The 21569-nt window shown below is 48.9% G+C and overlaps 1 protein-coding gene across 8 annotated transcripts; it reads left to right on the forward strand.

Moving 5' to 3' along the window:
• The first annotated feature begins 390 nt into the window (after positions 1–390).
• Positions 391–21325, forward strand: VSIG4 (V-set and immunoglobulin domain containing 4). 8 transcript variants are annotated; one of them, XM_078148003.1, is made up of 10 exons: positions 391–616; positions 4378–4734; positions 6381–6659; positions 7882–7950; positions 10291–10377; positions 10584–10655; positions 12153–12206; positions 13030–13134; positions 14348–14415; positions 14569–14697. In XM_078148003.1, the coding sequence occupies exons 1-9, from the start codon at positions 553–555 to the stop codon at positions 14401–14403; spliced, it is 1143 nt and encodes a 380-aa protein (XP_078004129.1). In that variant the 5' UTR covers positions 391–552; the 3' UTR covers positions 14404–14415; positions 14569–14697. The 8 variants fall into 8 exon arrangements, with proteins under 8 accessions (XP_078004129.1, XP_020822892.1, XP_078004131.1 ...); XM_020967231.2 differs by lacking the exons at positions 14348–14415; positions 14569–14697 and adding exons at positions 19332–19353; positions 20558–21325 and having other exon boundaries at positions 396–616; XM_020967233.2 differs by lacking the exons at positions 14348–14415; positions 14569–14697 and adding an exon at positions 16821–17096.
• The last annotated feature ends 244 nt before the right edge of the window (positions 21326–21569 follow it).

The following is a 21569-nucleotide window of genomic DNA, read 5'->3' on the forward strand; positions in this document are numbered from 1 at the left end:
TCTCCCTGTGGCTACTGAGTAGCATGGAGGTGGGGTAGGCAAATGGGAGTTAGTGGCATCTGCTGAGAAGGAAGGTAGCCCTGGTCTAGCAGAAGACATGATCATAGGGCTAGAAAGCGGTCACCCCTGTTCCTTCTCCATTTGACCATCTAGACTAACACCTTTCCCCCCTGCTCCCGCCCCCCTCCACCCTCAGATCCTACAGGGTCTTTCCTAACTCAGGTCACCTGCTACTTCCTAGGACCTGTGCAGGGCCCCAGAGCAAGCACTGACCCGTTGACCTACGAGTTCAAAGACTACTGAGCTTTGTTTCAGAAAAAGTCAATACTCCAGGAGGGGGAGGAGGGAGGGGATGACCTCAGTGCTGCCTCCCCCAACCCCAGGGCTAATGAGCTCCCCTCCACACACCCTTATGACTCAACCTAAAATAAGGAAGGAAGATAGTCAGTGGGACTGGGAACTGAGTGAGAGATAATAGGGAAGGAAGGGTAGCTGGCAAGGTACCAGACTTTGGACTCATCGGCAGCAGGAGGGAGAAGGCAGCGGTGGACAATGACCTCCATGGCGCTGTTCCTGGCGATGGCCCTCCTGGCCCACCTCTCAGGCCATCTGAGTGGTAAGAGCTGGGCCAGGGGTACCCTTGGGCTTGCTAGCGCTGGGGTGGCCAGCTGGGGTCTTGAGGGTGGGGGAGCTCTGTTCCCATTGGGCCGGGGGAATCCTCTGGAAAGGGAGCTGGGCACCAAGCAGCCATCGGGAAGTCCTGAAAGAAGAGCCAAGCATCTTCGGGGTATGGTCTAGGGCAAAGAGCATCATGCCTGGTGCCAGGAGATGGGGTCTCAGGTGTCACGGAACTCTGGGCTCACACCTTCCTGGGCTAGCTGCTTGACCTACTCGTTTTTCCATCTAGAAAATAGAGAGAATAACATTTGTGCCTGCTACCTCCTTTACAAAGCTGTCATGGGGCTAGCTGATAATTTTGATAATGGCTTGTTCTAAGTCATGCCCAGGGATGCCCATGGAAAGATCCAGAAATTAGGGTCAGAAGACCTAGATGAAAGCTCAGCTTTACTACTAAGTAGCCAGGTGACTTTGAGAAAGTCCCTTCCCTTTCCTGGGCCTTGGTTTCTTCCTTTGAACGTTATTAAAGCTATTTTTAGCTTCAATAGCAGACGAGGTGATCATTTAGAGATAGGGACTGGTAGCACCCTAGACTTGGAGTCAGGAAGACCTGAATTCGAATCCTTCCTTGACCACTGTGTGGCCAGCTGTGTGATGCTGGCCAAGTCACCTCAGTTCTGTTTCCTCATCTATAAAAAGAGGGGTTTCGACTCAGTGGCCCCCCTTCTTGCTCAGCTAGGAACCTAGGAGTAGAATTTGATTGCTATAGGGAGCTCCCAGGGGAGAAAGCTTCTTCTGCTAAAGGAGGTCAGCACCTTCTCTGAAACTGCAAGTCTTCCAGGATTGCCCAAAGCACAGAGAAGTTGACTAATTTGTCCAGGGTCACTCAGTGTGAGGAGGAGTCAAAGATGGGACTTGAGCCCAGGGCTTCTTGACTCAGAGCCCACTGAGGCTCTCTAAATGTTGGACTTTCAGGGCATTCTAAAGGTCTCCCTGCCTCCACCTGCTTCTGATGTGGGAAATCGACCCACTGGAGCCTCATCCCTTTAACAAAGGCTATGATCCCTGTTAAAAACAATCCCCTACCAGGATGAATATCCAAAGCTGTTATCTGTCACTGACACATGAGTGCTAATGAATTCTATAACCTCATTAGGGGTGAGGAGACTTGAGCTTATAGTCCAGCTCTGCTTTTTATTACCTACTTAAACTTGGACAAGGTATCTCTGTGCCTCAGTTTCCTCATCTGTAAAATTCTCCAGTAGACGACTTAATTTGGACTGGTTGGTCCATAAAATCCCTTCCAGATCTGACATTGTGTGTTCTATGTTCTAAGCGCGCCCCCCCCCACAAGTGTTGACATTCCAAGTTCTAAGGTCCCTCCCAGTTTTGACACACCATCATCTACAATTGTAAATGGAGATTTTGATAAGAAGAGAGCAGCAGGGCATTTGGGAGTTGTTGTGGAGACTGTGAGGGTCCACTGGGTGGGGGAAAAAGGTGAACAAAGAGGAGGCTGGGTCAGCTGCAGGCACATTTCTTCCTTCTGCCATGACTGGGTACTTCTGTCATGCTGGGAAGAGATGGATGGGCCCCCAGGCTACTCCATTTGACCTGCCCAGCAATTGTTAGCCCTGGGTCAAAGAGCCTACCATTTGCCCCAGGCCCTCCCTAGAACAAATTTGTGCAGTAAGGAATGCCAGGATTATTATCTGACCCCTCAGAAAAAGGAAACTGAGGCTCCTCAGACAGGAGCCACACACACCAAGCCTATAGCAGGGCTGGCCTTGAGCCTTGTAAGGCCCATCACTTGTTCTTTGCCCTCTTCTTGTTGGTCTTTTGTTGAAATCTAGGAATCCACACTCAGGGTGGACCCTTGACTTCATCCCCTCTCCTGACCTTTCAGCCACCCTGCCCTTGTCTGGATCTGTTCTGGGGAAAGGAGCCGCTATGAGCCAATGATTGACCCCATGGGTCTCCAGAGTGAGTGGGCCTGAAGAAAGGGAGGCCCAAGCCCTCCAGGCCTGGTGAAGGGGCTGGGCACTTTCCAAATTCACCTCTCTTTAAAAAAATTTTTTTTAGGCAATTGGGGTTAAGTGACTTGCACACAGCTCATAAGTGTCAAGTGTTTGGTCTGAAGCTGGATTTGAGCTCAGGTCCTCCTAACTTCAGGGCCGGTGCTCTATCCACTGGGCCACCTAGCTGCCCCCAAATTCACCTCTCTTTAAACTATGCTTTCTCCCTGTATAGTTTTGCTAGAAGGGCCCCAGAGGTGGGAGGGGCCTTAGAACATAGAATATCAGATCTGAAAAGGACTTTGGAACACAGACTGTCAGGGCTGGTAGGGGCTTTAGAGCATAGAATGTCAGAGCTAGCTGAAACGTTAGGATCTCAGAGCTGTAAAGGACCTAGATTGTAGAGTGTCAGGACTGGTAGGGATCTTAGAACAGGGAAGGGCAGAGTTCAGGATCTTAGAGCATAAAATCATAGAGCTAAGGTTAAGGCCAGGAGAGAGGCAGCAGGCCTGGTAGTTATTTCCCTGAAGTGGTTTTATCCTGCTCACATTTCCAGTAAGGTTAGGGGCATTGCTTAATCCTTATGGCTACTCCCTAACTCAAGGATAGGGAAGGAGCAATTCATTCCTGGTTCCTGGTTCCTGGTCGCTGCTCCCGGAGAAGGTGACTGTCAGTTCCACTTCGGGTTTTTGTATCTCCAGCACCTGGGACAGTGCCGGACACTTAGTAGTTGCCACTAAATGATTGTTGATTGATTGATTGATCCGGGGAAGAGAGTGCCATTGCCAGGGGCTGACACAAGATGGTCAGGCTCTCCTGCCATCTTTTTCTTGATCAATCACCAAATCTCCATTGAACACCCATGAGAAAAGTGGTACAGAGGACAGAGCCGAGACTCTGGAACCAGAGTGCATAGATTCAAATCCTTTCCCTGTGTAAGGACCTCGAGCAAATACCTTTCCTTCCCTGGGCCTCAGTTTCCCCTTCTGTAAAATGAGAGGTCAGACTAGGTGGTGTCTGAGGTTCCTTCCAACTCTAGCCAACCCTATGAAATTGGAGGGAGTGAGTCCCTACTGCTTTGGCCATTATGGCCTTCACACTTGAGTGACAGCCAGGAGAGAAAAGGATGTCGGCTATCAAAGAAACTGTGGATGGTGAGGAGGATGGTTGGAATGGGGTCAGGGGTGGGGAAGGCTGCCTTGGTGGTGAGGATGATGGTGAAGAGAAGCCTAGGGACCAACGTCTCCATTAAAGTTCACTCCAGTTGGACTAGTCCAAGCTGTCCTCTGTGTGGCTGAAATTCACCCCTCTTTTGACCACTCTCAAAAAGTTAATCACTCTGCAGGTCTTGGATGGTGGATTCTCAGTTCTCTCTAGCCATTACAGAGAGAATGAGTTTTGAGATGGGGAGAGGAAAGAGAGCAGAAATCCTGAAGGGTGGATAGAGTTGTCTAAAGTTCCTGCCTGGGGTTCCCCAGGTCCTGGGAGAATAATGGGCAAACTGGAAAAGCATAGTGGGAAAAGACTGGATGTACTCTCAGCCCTGATTGTTGTTAGCTGTGTGACCTGGGATAGGGCCACATTCTCTCCGATCTCAGTTTCCCCATTTACACAATGTGGACAATAAAATGCTACCTACTCCCAAGATTGGTGCTGCCAGGGAACAGGATACTCTGGCAACTGTAATGCATTGGAGAAATGTTAGGGAGTATTATTATAATCATTGCTATACCTCATCTCCCAGCTGACCCCACCTTGGAAGGGCCTGTCAAAATGATTGGCCCCTGGAAAGGGAATGTCAATGTTGCCTGCACCTACGGGCCCCTGAAAGGTTACACCCAAGTCCAGGTGAAGTGGCTGGTCCAGCAGGACAATGAGGTTGTCACCATCTTTTTGCGGGATTCCTCTGGGGACCACATTCAACAGGCCAAGTACCGAGGCCGCCTGCAGGTGAACAGAGAGCCCCCTGGAGATGTGTCCCTGCTCCTGGAAACCTTGGAGATGGATGACAGAGGTCGCTACCAGTGCCAAGTAACCTGGAAGGTCCCTGATGGTAGGCAGCTGGTGAAAGAGCGCATGACAGAACTTCAAATCCAGAAACGTGAGTTTGGGATGAGGGGACAAAGTCTGTGCTGGAATGGGATCCTGGCAAGTCTAGAGGAAAGGGCCTAAAGCCTCTTCCTGGGCTGACATTCTCTGTTCTCTGTTCTAAGGCCCTGATCAGCTCTTACATTCAGTGCTGTAAGGTCCTTCTCCATTCTGACATTCTGTGTTCTAAGGCCCCTCCCAGATCTGACTTTTTTGTGTTCTGCCTCTTTCAGCTCTGACATTCTGTGTTCTAAGGGCCCTCCCAGCTCTGACATTCTGTATTCTAAATGCCCTTCTAGCCCTGATATTCTATATTCTAAGACCCCTCCCAGCCCTGAAATTCTATGTTCTAAGGGCCCTCCTAGCCATGAAATTCTGTGTTCTAAGGGCCTTCCCAGCCCTGAAATTCTGTATCATGAGGTCACTCCCAGCCCTTCCGTTCTGTGTTCTAAGAATCCTCCTAACTCTGACATTCTGTGTTCCAAGTTCCCTCCTAGCCCTGACATTCTGTGTTCTAAGGCCCCTCCCAGCTCTGATATTCTGTGTCCCAAGGATCCTCTTGGTTCTGACATTCTGTGTTCTGCAGCCCCTCCGGGTTCTGAAATTCTATGTTCTAAGGCCCCTCCCGGCCCTTATTTTCTGTGTTCTAAGGTCTCTCCCAGTTTTGACATTCTGTGTTCTAAGGCCCTCCTAGCCCTGACATTATATGTTCTGAAGGCCTTCCCTGACCTGACATTCTCTGTTCTACAGCCCTTCTGGGTTCTGAAATTTTGCATTCCAGGACCCCTCCCAGCCTTTGCGTTCTGTGTTCTAAAGCCCATCCTCATTTGGACATTGTAAGGTCCATCCCAGTTTTGACATTCTGTGTTCTAAGGTCCCTCCCCGCTCTTACACTTCTAAGCACCCTCCCAGCCCTGACATTCAGTGTTCTAAGGCCCTTCTCAACCCTGATATTCTGTGTTCTGATGGCACTCCTAGCTCTGGCATTCTGAGTTCTAATGATCCTCCCTGCCCTGAAATTCTATATTCTGAGGTCCCTCCCAGCCCTTCCATTCTGTGTTCTGAGGGCCCTCCCTGACCTGACATTTTATGTTCTAAGGCCCCTCGTAGCTCTTATATTCTCTGCTTTAAGTAAAGCCCGTCTTGGTTCTGATATTCTGTGTTCCAGGGCTCCTCTCAGCCCTGACATCCTGTGTTCTAAGGCCCCTCCCAGCCCTGACATCCTGTGTTCTAAGGTCCCTCCCAGCCCTGACATTCTGTGTTCTAAGGCCCTTCCCAGCCCTGACATTCCTCGTTCTAAGATCTCTCCTAGCTCTTCCACTCTGTGTCCGTGACATCTCTGACATTCTACCTTCTAAGGTCCTCCTTTCTTGGGTCCTTTGTATCTCTGCCTTTGTGGATGCTAATCTTTCTGTGTTTGCTCTTTGCCCTTTCCCTATTCCTCTACCCCTTCTAGGCTTCCCTCTCTTAATTCGTGAGCCAACTTCGGCTCCTTTTCTTAGGTTTTTTGCTTGTTCCAGCCTCCAGGCCTGTGCCCCCAAGCTGTACTCCACTCATGACAACCTAATTCAATCACCTTCCAGCCCAGTCCCCTAGAAGCTTGCTCTCAGTGCGGGTATCCTTCCTCACTCCAGCCCTTTCTCTGTCTCCCTCCTGTAGTTCCTGCCTCCAAGCCCCAGGTGACCACAGGTTCTGGCTATGGCTTCCAGGTGCCCCATGGCATGAGAATCAGTCTTTTGTGTCAGGCCCAAGGCTCTCCACCTATCACCTACAAGTGGTACAAGGGGAAGCCGGATGGGACTCCGACCCAGGTGACTTCTCTCGGCACCCTCCTCTTTAAGCCTGCCCAGGTCTCTGACTCTGGCACGTACTTCTGCACGGCCAAGGCTCGTGTTGGTTCTGAGCAGATGAGTGACCTTGTCCACTTTGTGGTCACAGGTGAGCTGCTGTCTTCATCGCCTGGTTTTCCTGCTTGTGGTCCAGGGAGGACCCTGGGGGCTAGTTTCCTGGGCCCTGGGGTAACTTGGGTTCTTTCTTTTATCTACCTTTGCTAGCCACATGATTTTGGCAAGTCACCTCCCCCAAAGCTTAAGGCCAGACTTACCTATAAAGAAATGGGGCTGCTTATACATTCACAGAAGCCTTAAGCATCAGAAGGGATGGTAATGGTCAATCAATCAATAAGCATTTATTAAGTGCTTACTGTATGCCAGGCATAGCCCTGAGCACTGGGGACCCCAAGTAAGGCAAAAAGACCAAAACTTTCTTTCCCTCAATTAGCTTACATGTGAATGGCCTTATCTAAGCCAGTGGCAAAAGTTATTTTGGGAGGTGGGGGCAGAGGTCAGTGGGATGGAGATACAAGTGTGGCTGGTATAGCTAATCAAAGACAACATGCATCGTGGGAAGGCCACTAGATTTAAAATTGGAACTGAACTTTGAATCTTGCCTCTGATGCACATCTTTTGTGGGAAGTCACTGTACTTCTCTGGGCCTCATTTTTCCCCTCCATAAAATGGTTATGGTGGTACTGACACTGTGTACCTCTCAAGGGTGTTTTGAAGATTGGATGGAAAGCACTCTCATCACTAAAGAAACTTCAGTTATTATTTACATGCTTAGGAGAAAGTACCTAGAACCTCATAGCCATGGTGAAATTTTGAAAATCTGAATTGAAATTTCTGAAATCCAGAATCTGCTGGAACCATCTGGGGCTAGTTGGAATCTACTGGAACCTGCAAAGAGCAGAGACACAGATGAGACTTTAAGAATCATCTAGTGTCACCAGCCTACTTTACTGATGAGGAAACTGAGGCCCAATGAAGGGAAGGGACTTGCCCAAGATCACACAGCTGGCAAGTGACAGAGCTGGCATTCAAATTGATGTCTTCTAACTCTGAGGCCAATGATCTTGACCCTGGCACTTGATGACCTCAGAGATCAGGATCAGCTGAATCAGAACCTTGGATCTGGTCAGGGTTGGAGGGGGGCATTTCAAAGGTTGCAGAAATGTGGGGGGAAGAGCTGGGGACACATTGGGTCTGGGTCAGACAAACCTTACTAGTGTAGGCCAGACCCTTGGCCCATAGAGGTTGTCCATGGAGTGGGGGAGGGGGAAAGAACATGACAATAACTGGTGTACTGTCACCTCCCCTGGCAGACTCTTCCAAGAGGCCTACATCAACGATGCTGCCTGAGGAACTAACAGCCAGCACACCCCACCCTGAAGGTGAGTCCTATTGGAGGCCGAGGGGAAGTTGCCAGGAGCTCTGGTGAACCAGGAGGAGGCAGACAATGGAGGCACTTGGGGATTGGCTTCAAACGGCCCCTCTTGAGGGACCCACCAGGGATCCAGAGAAGGCATCATAGGTGGCAGTACCAGGGTACGAGGGGCAGAAATCTTGGCTCTGCCACTTACTGGGCATGTGAACCTGGCTTCAGTATCTGCCACTTACTGGGCATGTGAACCTGGCCTCAGTACTTGCACCTGCAAACCTGGGCTGCAAAAGTCTTTCTGGGAGCAGCTAGGTGGTGCAGTAGATAGAGCACTGGCCCTGGAGTCAGGAGGACCTGAGTTCAAATCCAGCCTCAGACACATAACACTCACTAGCTGTGTGACTCTAGGCAAGTCACTTAACCCCAATTGCCTTACAAAAAAAAAAAACCCAGTCTTTCTGAACCACAAAACTAAATTGTTCTGTGAGCTGTAAAAGGGCTGGAGAGATGTGAGCTCTTGTTATGATGAGCATCTCTCCTGTTCTTACTCCATATTGGTAATGACACTTCCATGAGATGCAGTCCTTTCCCTTGATGAGTTTGTCAACTAAAAGGGAAGTCAAGGCTGGCACTTTGGACCATCTGAGAAAGGCCTACATAGGGAGGTAAGGGGCATGGATGAGGAGGCAAAGGGCAGCTCCTTCAAAGAGCTGAGGACATGAAGCCCATTTCATTCATTCAGTCAAGCATTCATTTAAGATGATCAAAGGAAAAAACTGAGGCCTGTGGAGAAGTGACTTGCCCAAGGTCATACAGCTAGTAAGTGGCAGAGCCAGAATGCAAACCCAGGCCTCCTCTGTAAAATGAGGGGATTGGTAGATGGACTCTTCCAGCTCAGGATCTGCTCATCCTGACATCACTTCTGACTGTGTGGCCAGGGAAGGTTTCCTGGAGGGGGTGCCATTTGACTTGGGCCTTAGAGGATGGGTAAGATTTTGACCAGCAGAGATGGGGGATGGATAAGTGAGGGCATCCCAGGCACAGAGACTTGTGTGAGCAAAGGCACGGAGGTGGGAATGTGCAGTGTGTTTTGAAGAGATTGGAAGAGACCTGGGTTTGGTAGGAACACAGAGCACATGAAGAAGAAAGTCACTTAAAATAAATGATGAATTATGGGCAGTGACAGAGTTTTGTCATCAGAGGTTCTCTATGCTGATGAAATCCCAAGTCTGGTCCTTATCCCTTGGTAATATTGTTGGGAATATTTTCTTAGACTAGATTCGGGCTGAGGGCGCTGAAGAAGGAAGGGAGGTGGTGGTTTGGGGCTTGGAGTGCCATCTGGTGCCTTCCCACCCACATAGCACCCTGACTCGGGGGGCTTGGAAACACCACCTGATCCCAGCTGTACGACCATGGTCCAGAGACCAAGGGACGTGACCTTTCTGACCCCTAGCGTCTTCATGGTGCTGAGATGATGAAACGCAAGGGGCTCCAGCCTCCCTCTCACATCCTCCTCCATCATGATCTTCTTTATACTTCTCCCAAATCCTTCCAGCTGACTTTTGCTTATGGCCATAGGAGCTATGGGGAACAGCAAAAAGCATGAGACTTAAAAGTCCTCAGTTCTGAGTTCGAGTGCCAGCTGCAGGACTTACTGACCCTGTGACTGTCGCTAGGTCACTTGAACCTCTTTGGGCCTCAATTTTCTCACTTGTAAAACAAAGCTAATCATGGACATTGTGTCATCTGCAACCCACGCCTTCAGCCTTCACTTCCTCCCTTGAGAGGAAAAGAATATTGACCTGGGGTCAGAGGACTTCAGTTCACTTTTTAGTTCTTCAACTCTGGAGGTAGAGGTCATGTGACCTTGGACAAGTCATTTATTTCCCTTCCTCTGGGCCTCAGTTTCCTCATTTGTGAAATGGGAGGATTAGGCTAATTTCTCTGGCCCCTCTGACTTTGATGTCCTTCTGTCCACTGATCACTAGCATCCCCCCAAGAGATTTGTGTTCCAAATCCTTGGATACCTCCATTGTACTGTGACTCCCCTCTAAGTTCTCAGCACCTCAGTTAAACACAGTGATGACCTGGTAGAGGGAAGGCCCTTATCAATTGAGAGGACTAGTCAATTAAGCCATGGTTCTCCAGGTGACATGTGTCATACATACCTAAGCTTCCTGTTCCTGTGAGGTGTGATCTCCATTCTGGCTATACTGCATGGCCATATTGTGGTCTACCCTGACCCTTGGAGTCTTTTCTGCCTAGTGTCCCATGGAATCAGCAGCCATCAACATGTGAGTGTCCTCTGTACTCATTCCCAGAGTCCCCTGATCTCCTTTCCTTGTTTGCATAGTAATACACCAGTCAACCACAGCGACCCCAGCTAGAGACCAGACATCGACAATAGACAGCTTCTTGGGGGCAAGCACCATTGGACTAGGTAAGGGCAAGACCAGGGCTTTGCCCTGCCCTTTTTGCTCCTGGAGCACCTCTGAGCTTGGGATTTCCATGCACCGCACCTATGCTCCCAGAGGCCCAAAGTAGGAGAGGGCCTGGAGCAGAGTGGCTAGTGATGTCCTCACACTTGTGTGCAGGGCTCAGCTCCCCACTGAGGGATGCCTTCATCTTGATTCTCTGTCACCATAGCAACAGAGACATCATCTAGGAAGCAGACAACCATGGATGCTGGCCATGCTGGGGCGAGCAGCGAAAGGCCAGGTAAGAGCAGCAACACCTTCTTTCCATTGGGGGATCTTCCCTTGGCACTTAGACAATGATCTTAAGGCACCTTGTGGGATATTCAATGGAGCTCCCTCTCCCTCCCCCAGGAGCTTCAGGGAATTCGGGGTTGAGGTCCCTGGACTGCATGGACTCCCTCTCCACCCTCCCTTCTGGGCCCAGGGTGTCAGGGACACCTCCTCCAGCCAGTAGCCCTGATGTGCCTGGCTGTGGCTTTACATCTCCTCCTCCCAGGCTAGCTTTGGGCACCAGAGGACAGTGACTTTAGAGTCTTGTCTTTGGACCTTAGCTCTGCCCCTTCTTCTCTAAAGAGAAGAAGTCATCTGTTTGACTTAATAATAACTAACCTCTCCATAGTATTGCTTCATGTGCCAAGCAGTGTGATAAACATTTTACAAGCATTATTTTATCTGTTCTTCACAACAATCCTGGGGAGTAGGTGCTTTTATTATCCTCTTTTACAGATGAAGAAACTGAGACAAACAGAGGTTAAGTGACTTGCCCGAGGTCACACAGCTAGTAAGTGTGTGAGGCTGGATTTGAACTCAGGTCTTCCTGAGTCCAGGCCCAGTGCTTTATCCACTGCACCACTGAGTCTCCAAGGCCCCCTTCAGCTGGAAGGCTATGGATTCATCCTGGTGCCCAGGACCCCCAGGACAAAGGAGGAGAGGGGCTCAGCATGGAGCGGGGAGGGGTCAGTGGGTCCTATTTCTTATTGGGCCAGAAATTCTTTCCTCCAGTGTTGCATATAATACTCTTTATAGATGTGAATTTGGACTCTTCTGGGCTGGGCTTCTGGGCCTTAGAGGCTGTACTGGAGGTGTGTGCGCACTGGCGCTCATAACCTCCTCGGCCATTAGGTTTTAGCTTTCAAGTCCCCACCGCTTAGCGACAGTCTCCAATACTGATTGGGCAGCAGGGCTGTCTGTCATAAGGCCCTGATCAGCATCTTATCTCTCCACTGATGGCCTCCTGCCACATCCAGGGTCCCCCAGTTTGGCTCCAAGGGGCAGGATGATATTCACTAGGTAGAGAAACACTAGGCCAGGTGAGGACATTGGCTGTAGATGTAGCTTCGAAGGACAAGAACATTTACATGGCCCCTGATTGCTAGCCAGACTCGAGAACCACAGAATGTCAGAGCTGGATGGGACCTTAGAAGCCAGTGATAGCTCAGAAGAGATCATGGCTGTCAAGTACTTTAGGCAAGCCTTAAAATGCAACCCAAAGTTTTTATCATCATCATCATCATCATCATCATCATCATCATCATCATCATCATTATTACTATTATTATTATTGTCTAGTCCAACCCTTGCATATTACAGAGATCCAGAGAAGGAAGAGATTGTCCAAGGCCACACAGTGTCTAAGTGGCATAGGCAGGATTTGAATCTGGGTCCCCTGATTCTGCCTGTTGGTCTACACTGCCTTGCAAAGACCACAGACCATCCCCATGCTCCTCCTCCTTTGCAGGTTCAACTTCAGATGTTGCATCGAGGGACCAGGGAAATGCCAGCAAAAGAGCAGGTAGGAGCGGATGGGGGTGGCTAGAGGAAGGTGTCCTGGAAAGAAGGTGGCCAGCCAACCCACGCACCTGCGTGGCCCTGGGCCTGGCTGCATCAACAAGCACTACTATGGGCCAGGTGCATTGATGCCCAGTGACCTTTCCAAAGATTGAGGTGTAGCATGGCTTGGGGCAGGGGTGGGGAGGAGCTCCTGGGGGCTGCCTCAGGGGCAAACATTGAGCCCACTTTGTCAGGATTAATCCTAAGGGCCTAAGGGAGATTCCTTGTTACTCTGTCCATGGTGACTGTGTGGGGATGGGCTATGCTGTGTGGCACAGGTGCAGCAAAGGAAGAGCCCCTGGGCCCTGTACTTGGCCTTCTTGAGAACATGTTTGGTGACAGCCAAGTGACTGGGCCTCTGGCTCAAAGCACAGGGCACCAAGTCTAAAGTTAGTGAGCTATTCTGCCACTCCCCTCCTCTCCCATCCTCTCCTATCCACTCTCTTTTACCTCCTCTCTCCTCCATCTCCTCTCCCCTCCTCTCCTCTCTTCTTTCTTCCCCTCCCCTCTCCTCCCCTCTCTTCTCCTCTCCCCTCCTCTCTTCTCCCCTGTCCTTCCCTCTTCTCTCCCCACCCCCTTCCCCTTCCCTCCCTGATTAAGCCATGAGACTGTGTTCTTGTCTTGAACCTGGGGCTGTGGCCAAGATAGGAAAGGGACAGGTGGGAAAACTGGAAATTCCAGGAACTGGCCTTGGGAGAGGGGAGCAGGGTAGTGGACATCTGGCTTCTGGTGACCATTGTCCCCCACCCCACTCCAAAGCCCTCTGGGAATGTCTCCTCTATTAGGTGGACAAGGCCTGCCCCTCTATGCCATCATCCTCATCGCCTTACTGTGCATCGCACTGGTCTTTGCCACACTCTTTGGGCTCTGCCGGAGGAAATCACAAGATGGTGAGTGTGGCAGGGCTTTGTGTTTATGCATGGGTATGTGTGTGTGTGTGTGTGTGTTTCCTCAGACAGTTATACAGTCTTGCAATCTCAGAGCTAGAGGATACCTTAGAGATCAATTTGATCTACCATCCAGGCTTGGCTTGAAGACCTCCAATGACAGTGAACTCGACTACCTACCTAGCACCTTCCTCTTTGGGATACTCCAATGAGCAGGAAGTTTTTCCTTATATGCAGCCTCAACCTGCCTTACTACAACACCACCTGTTGCTCCCAGTTCTACTTTCCGGGGCCAAGCTGAGCAAGGGTAAATCCTCTTCCACACATGCACAGGACAGCCTGTCAGATACTTGAAGACAGCAACTGTAGCTCCTCCTGTCTTCTCTCTGTTAAACACCCTAGGTCCATTCACTCGTGTTCAATGAGGACACCTCCACTTGGTCAATGCTGCCCTCAGATATGACACCCAGAAATGAGCACAGCCCTCAGTCTGACCAGGACCGACCCGTTGAATGAGTCATTCACTCACTGAACAACATCTGCCCCACACCCTGAGAATGAGAAGACCCAGTTTCTGCACTCACAGAACCTACAGAACATCAGAGCTGGGAGAGAACTTGAGGAGCAGATGATCCTCTATAGTGTAATCTCTCCATTTTACAGAGGAGAAAACTGAGGCTCAGAGAGGGGAATGATTCACACAGGGATCTTTCTGCATTGCATCAGGGTGTTCACAGTCAGCTTAGGAGACTAGAGTTCCCCATGGGAGTCATTTAATTGACACAACCTGTCAGTCTCTACTCGGCTGCTCCATGGGGGAACAAGGACCCTCTAGGCCAGAGCTTCTTAAACTTTGTCCACTCTAGTCCCCTTTTCACACTTCGGCAGCCTTGATTGGCTGTTGTGTGCCCTGAGGGGCATATGCAGTGCAAAGTGTGTGTTTGATTTTTAATTAATTTTTGGTCATTGCATGTTCAGAAACCTTTTACTGTTACCAAATTTTTGGTGACCCTGGGGTTTAAGAAGCACTCCTCTAGGAGGTCAGGGAAGGGGAGAAATCAGTGCAGTACAAAGAGTCCAGATTCCGGAGTCTGGGAAAAATGCTCTGGGCTTAAGACCGAGAGCCTGAGGTTCAGTTCTGGCTCTGCCACTTACTAGCTAAGTCATAGAACCATAGTTTTAGAATCAAAAGGGGTCATATAGTCTCATTTTACAGATGGAGAAACTGAGGTCAAAAGGCGAAATGACTTACCTATGGTCATACACAGATAGTCAGTGACAAAGGTAGGATTTGAACCCTGGTCCTCTTTACTCCAAATCCATCAATGAATTAACAGGCATTTCATAAGTGCTTACTGTATACCAGGCACTGTGGTAAGCACTGAGGATACAAAGATAGGTAAAAATACATAACTGCATATCCCTTCCACATTGCAGGGGCTTAGGGGTGTGGCACCCCTGTGATCTGGAAAATCTGCATAAAATTGTTTGGCCCTTCCTTCGTACCAGAGAAGTCTGAATTGCCACAGCATTAAAAGATAAAATACATTATTATGTGATACTATACATATGTTTTATGCATTTTTGAGTTTCTACGTGTTTTCTGTGTTGTCTGCTGGCCTTCACGTATCATCCGAGGCTTCCGAAAAACTCCCCAAGAATTCCTTTAATGAATTAATTTAATTAATGAATTTCTTATGCCAACCCACATTATATCAAAACCGCAATGGGGAAAGTCACAATGTGGAAAGGATAACTATATTGTCCTTGCCTGCAAGTAGCTTACATTCTAATGGAGGAGATAACATGTCAATAATTGGGCACATCCAAGATATCCATGGAGTAGGTGAAAGGCAGCCTTAGCGGGGAAAGCACTAGTATCTCGGTGATGGCGAAAGGCCTCCTAGGGAAGGTGTTGGACCTGAGGCGTGTGCTTTTATGCAGTACTAGGCAGAAAGTGACTTTATCTCTCACGGCCTAATTTCTCCATCTGTAAAATGGGGGATTGGACAGGTAACTTCTAATGATCCCTTCTACTCTAAAGCCATGATACGTAGCAGGAGGAGAGAAGGATCAGAAGCATTTCTAGGCAATGTGGAGCAGTGGTTAGAGTACTGTTCTTAGAGTCAGGGATAACCGGATTCAAATCCTGCCTCAGACACCTACTTCCTATGGAATCCTGGGCAAGTTCTTTATACTTTCTAGACCTCAGTTTCCTTCTCTGTAAAATGGACTTGATGCCTTCTAAGGTCCCTTCTAGCTGAAAGCTTATGGTCCTATGAGAATGAAGAAGCCAGTTTGACTGGAGTGGAAGCAGAGAGAAATCGAAAAATGAGAAAGAGTCCAGGCTGTGAAATCTGAACTTTATCCTGTTTGCCGTGGTGCTTGAGTAGAAGGACACCATTTTGATTGTTGATGAGCACCATGGAGCCTTTGGGGGAGGTGGAGGAGGAGAGAGGACAGCCCTTCTTGGAGGGTCCAATCTTGCTTTAAGCTCTTTTCTCTTGGTCCTACCCCTCCCCCATCTCCACCATGACAGCCTAGCTCATATCTCCCTTTGCAGGGCCAGAGTAAAAGTGATTGAGGGCATGGAATGAAAAAAAGCAGTAGCTGTTCAGCTGTTCAAGTCAGCCTGGCAAGACAGTAATAATATCACACCATCCCCATGCCTTGTAACTTTCAATGGTTCCCCATTACCTTCAGGATAAAACCAAGCTCATCAATATGGTGTTCAAGTCCCACCATGCTTTGGTCCCTTCTTTTCCAAACTTCTAAGCTAATTGGATTTATATCAATGATTCTACGACAGTTCAGCATTAGGAAAATCATTTTAAAATTGTGCTGATTATGCTACTAGATGCAGAAATAGCCTTTGACAAGATACACCAGTCATTTATAGGTATGGAAGGAAAAGAGAAGGACAAAAGCCTTTATATAGTGCCTATTATGTGCCACACACTTGTGCTAAACATTTTTTCCCAATACTATCTCATTTGATCCTCCCAACAACTCTGGGAGGTAGGTGCTATTATTGTCCCCATTTTACAGTTGAGGAAACTGAGGCAGATGAATGATAGGGTCAAAAGTATATATTTAATAGAGTTAGTTTTTCACAACATGTCTACTGTGGAAGTGTTTTGCATAACTGCACATGTGCAACCTATATTGAGTTGCTTGCCTTTTCAATGAGGGTGGGTGGGGAGGGAGGAAGACAGAAAATTTGAAACCTAAAGTTTTAAAAACATATGTTTTTAAAAAAATGTTTTCACATGCTACTGGGAAATAAGGAATATAGGAAATGGGGTACAGAAGTCTGTCCTGCCCTACAGGAAAATAGAAGGGGAAGGGGATAAGAGAAGGGGAGAGAGATAGAAGAGAGGACAGACTAGGGGAAGGGATATTCAGAATGCATGACATCTTGGGGTGGGGGGAGGGGGGAGATGGGGTAAAAATTTGGAACTCAAAAACTTGTGGAAGTGAATGTTGAAAACTAAAAATAAACAAATTTATATCAAATAAATAAATAAATGAATAAATGAAAGTATGTATTTAAGCCAACAGCTAGAATTGTCCACAACGGTAAAATAGTGAAAGGTTTTCCGATAAGCCCAAGGCTAAAGCAAGGTTGCCTCCCTTCTCCCCACCACTATTTCAGAAACTACCTGGCCTAACCTCTTCTCCTTTTACAGAAGAAGAAACTGAGGCTGAGAGAGGTTGCCCAAAGCCATACAGGGAGTAAGTGACAGAAAGAGTGTTTGAACTCAGATTCTCTGACTCCACAGCCAATGTTCTTTCCATGGGATCACCACCAGTAAAGAGGAAAAAATGCTCCAAACTTTGCTCATCCCACTCTCCTTCCTGCACCTTGTACTCTAGTCAGACTGGCCTCCACCCACAAATGGTCACCATTGCTCTCTCCTCCTAAAATGTTCTTTCCCCTTCTCTCTCTATCCATGCCCTCTCCATACATGAGTCGGGCCCCTATCCCTCCCCCATCACTCCCTTTTCCCTGACCACCCCCAGTATTCTTTCCCTCTGACTTTCCTAAAGCAAACTGTTTTTCATCATGTCATTCTCCTACTCAACCACCACCAGTGACATCCCAAAGAAAACATCAGCGATTCCCAAATTTGTTCTTTCTCATGGCACAATATTCTTTGACGTGAGGAGCTAAGGCACACTGAATGTTTAAATTGGCAGTGCTGGGGGAGAATCAGGAGCCTCTCACATACACAGTTTCCCTTCAATAAGAAAGAGCAGCTGTTTTTGCTGAGTTCTTTGCTAGTTCAAAGTCTGACATGTTCCGAGGTTAGTGTGTATATGTAGGGTGTGTGAGTAACAGGCGAGTTATATTTATTTTGCAAATACTGTACTTACAATTCTGTGTGTGCTGGGAGAGCAAAATTTATATTAACCACTTTATTTATACATTTTCTTTTATCTGTAACAACATAACATTTAACTCTTTGTGGCCTACCTAATTATACTCTTGGCTCACTTGCATGTACCCTTTGAGAACCCAGGACAAAGGCCAGACTCAGGCTCCAGACACTCCAGGCCCTTTCCTGCCTTTTCCATTTCTCTCTCTTCCTATGGCCCTTCTTACGACCTCTGCTAAGGCTTCGTTCTCACTGTCTTCAAGTAATGCTGGTATTACTATTGTTAAAGTCCTATATGGTTAGTTATATTTTCTAATGTGTGAGCCTCACTTCCCCAACTAGACTAGATGTTCCCTGAGAGCAGGAACCGCTCCTTACATCTTTCTGTGGAGCGTTGACGCCCCAGGGAAATGTCTCTTTCCTGATCCCCCTCACCTCCCTCTCCGATTTTCTCCTCTCAAAAGCTAGAAATTTTACTTCATTCCTAAATTTAGCTTCTGTCTCCTAGAGTTAAAATGAATTTATTGACCCCTAATGGACACCGACTATCTGCTCCCTCAGTGAAAGTGTGTTCCACTTGGCCCCAGGGGGTGGCCCTAGAAGCGATGAGGCAGATAAAGACAGGATTTGTGAAGCCAAGTGAACAAGCACTTAGTGACTGCTTACTATGTGCCAGGATAAACTTCATAACAACTGTGGAATGGGCTGCCTTGGGAAGAAGTGAGTTCCCCATCACTGGAGGTATTCAAGTGGAGACTACCTGAGGGGGATGCTGTGAAGGGGATTCCTGCTCAGATAAGGCCCTAGATGACCTTTGAGGTCCCTTCCAACTGAGACATTCTGTGATTTTGTCGTAGAATTTTAGACCCAGACAACGTGGTCCAATCACCTCATTTTATGGGGGTCAGGTGACTTGCTCAAGATCACACAGTCTACTGTGTACTTTGCCCAGAAAATACCAGAAGGAGAGAATGGAATGAAGGGCACCATCTCTGGGCCCTCCCTGTAGATCGATGCCATTGGCCCAGGGCTTAGGCTTCCTGGAATGCCTCTTCTTCCATTGGCTATGGCTGTTCGGTCCCCCATCAAGGGTCCCTGTTAGCTTTTGCTTAGTCTCTCTGGTTCCTGGTTTATTGGGAACCACCCAGGGGCTGTTCACTCTGGGTCCCTCCTCAAGGACACCCGGGGCCAGGGAAGGTCTGCCTTCCTGGAAGGATTGAGGGTGGGAGGGTGGGTCAGAGATCCCCATCCAGAGACTAGAGCTGGCATAAGCAGAGGCAGCCTGTCCAGATGGAGGCCTACTATTAGAACAACAATGATCACAGTACTGAAAAGCAGCAGTGCCTTGCACTCCACTGCCCTTTCCAAAGCACCTGTTATGAAACTGAGCCACAGAACAACCCTGAGAGGCAAGCAGTAGAACTGTTTTACAGAAGAGGCTTAGAGGAAAGTGACTTGTTCAAGGTTACTCTGTTGTGACAACCTGAAAGAATGGGAAGGGTACTGGCTTTGGAGGGAGGCATTATGCTGCTTATTAGCTGGACGGCCCTTTTCCTCCTCATCTGTAAAATGGGAATAGTCATGCTTTGGCAGGGCTAGATGGGCAGGGGAATGCATGGGCTCAATTTGTGCCCCCTAAGCCCCTCCCCACTCAGGAGGCTCTCCTTGGATGCCCAAGGGGAGATGCCCTCCCCCCAGCCCTCAGCACTTGTCCCGTGGGTTTTGGTCATACCTGGCTGGCTAGTAGAGATGCCCACACCTGTCCCTGGGTGCTACTGCTGCCCAGGTGCTTCTATCTTGACCCTGTGTCTTCTTTTGCAGAGCACACCTATGAAGTGGCCAGGTAAGATTCTTCCCCTCCTTCCCCTCCTTTCCTCCCCCACCCCATTAGCCTCCTTGCGACTGGCTGGAAGACATTAGGACAGACCAGGACTAGGTTTCATTCAAAGGGTCACAGGCTTCAGCACTGGAAGTGGCTCCAGAGACCCTCTGTGGTTCAGAAGTGATTCTACAACATAGAAGTGATTGAGCTGGGAACTGAACCCAGGTCTCTTAACTCCCCTTCTGGGGCTGAGGAAACAGCTTCGCCTTCATCATCTTCATTCACTCATTTAGTCATTAATATTTCTTAAGTACCTCCTATGTACCAGGCATGATGCTGGGCACTTGGGATGCAAAGACAAAAATGCAGTAGGCCCTTTCATCAAGACACTTCTATACTATTGAGGGAGTGAGATGAGTTTGTGCAAAATAGATAATCATTCCCAAGGTGGAGAGGGCACTACTACTGGTGGCCAATTGGGCCATGCCCCAAGTGGGAGGTGGGATTTAAGCTGGGCCTTGAAAGAGGAGAGGGATACTATGAGGAAGAAATGAGGAGGTCGGCATTGCAAGAGGGGGTCACAGCCTTACAAACACATGGAGGTGGGAAATGAAACACAGATGAGCCAGTTTACCGGGACCAGAGAGTGGATGAAGAAGGGGAATGTGTAAGCCTAGACTAGTAGCCTGGAATCAGATTGTGAAGCAGCTTCAAAGGCCTTTATCCTAGAGGTAAGAAGGAGCCATTGAGTTTTGTTGAGCAGGAGAGTGACCTGATTGGATCTGTGCTTTAGGAATAGCAAATTTGGTGGCTGTGGGGGGAGGGATGCAGAGGATGGGGAGTGGGGAGAGACTAGAGGTTGGGAAACCAGTTAGGAGACTACGGCAAGGAGAGGTGGCATGACCTGGACCCTTCCAGCTCCAGATCTAGGGTGTTGTGTGACCTTGGGCTAGTCCCTTCCCCTCTCTGGGCCTCAGTTTCCCCCTCTGTAAAAGGAGGGGGTTGGACGAGATGGCCTCTGACAGCCCTGCCAGCTCCAGACTTCGGCTCCTATGACCTTGTGCACAACATTATGAGGAGATTGTCTCCATTTTATAGATAGGAAAGAAGAGGAAAGGCCTCAGGACAGGGGGATCCCACGTCCTGTTCTCATCCCTCCCCAGTTCTCCCTGAGCCCCTTCTTCCACTCTGTTCCTTTCTCCACCTTGGGTGTTGTTGGCTTCAGGATGAGTACAGATGGCCCCAGGGTTGCCGTCTACTCTGGGGGCACAGCAGAGGCGGAAGCTGAGACCAGGGCACTTGAGAATGAGTACCACGATGACCCTGCCAGGACCCAAGATTACCAGATCATCACCCAGGCCAACAGTGACTATGCCCGGCTGCTGTGTGGGAGTAGCTCGGCCGAATTAGAGATACAAGAGAATGGAAAACCAAGCCGCTGAGGACAAAGGGGCTGAGTGGGGAGCCAGAGGGCCATGCCACTGGTCTGGCTTGGCCTGCCTTCCTTTCCTCCCTCTCAGAGATAGGAAGGGTCCTCCCCAACCCACTCTGTCCATGCCCCTGTTACATCCCATCTCATCCCCTTTCATCCCATCCCATCCCATCCATGCCCTCCCATCCCATCCCTTCCTATCCCCTCCCATCCAGTCCCCTCCCATCTCCTGACACAGATCCTTTGGTCCCTGGCCAATGGGACATGGTGTTTCTGAGAAAATCGACTTTAGTTTGGAAAGTTGCTATTGTAGGTACTAGCTTTGCTCCCAGCCTTAGGCCTCCCTGCCTCCTCATCCTGACAATGCAAAGAAACACCAGGCCCAGGCTTGGCCACCAGGAGACTAGTTACATATATATATATATATATGGCTCTCTATATTTCTTTGGGCCTAGAAGAAGGAGTATTGAATTGAGATGACTAGGACACTGGGCAGAGATGGGCTCTGTGCCCACTGCCCAGAACATTGTTGGTGCTCAATAAAGGTTTGCTAATAAGAGAGTGACAGAAGTCCACTAAGTCAATCCCCTTGACCTGTCATGGTGTGATATACTGCTTCCCTGCTTCCCGTATGTGATCTCAGTAATGTGGCTACTTCCTCCATGCCTGCCCACCCCGGACAACTCGGGGCCATGTTTTTCCACGAATCCTTCAAAGAGGATTCACCTTCATCTGGCCCTTTGGCCTGGACATTCATAAGGCATTTCTTGTCATCCTTCACTCTTATATCTTGGCTGCGTTACCT

The sequence above is a fragment of the Phascolarctos cinereus genome, unplaced genomic scaffold (genome assembly GCF_003287225.1).
Source record: "Phascolarctos cinereus isolate Bilbo 61053 unplaced genomic scaffold, phaCin_HiC Scaffold_8;HRSCAF=390, whole genome shotgun sequence".
Classification (NCBI taxonomy): Eukaryota; Metazoa; Chordata; class Mammalia; order Diprotodontia; family Phascolarctidae; genus Phascolarctos; species Phascolarctos cinereus.

What these genes read in the sequence shown, in the direction of transcription:
- VSIG4 (XM_020967231.2), top strand. Translation starts at nt 553, where the DNA reads ATGACCTCCATGGCGCTGTTCCTGGCGATGGCCCTCCTGGCCCACCTC. An exon ending in GGCAAGCACCATTGGACTAG is followed by an intron (nt 10,378 to 10,583) that starts GTAAGGGCAAGA and finishes CTGTCACCATAG; the next exon opens with CAACAGAGACATCATCTAGG. An exon ending in CACACCTATGAAGTGGCCAG is followed by an intron (nt 19,354 to 20,557) that starts GTAAGATTCTTC and finishes TGTTGGCTTCAG; the next exon opens with GATGAGTACAGATGGCCCCA.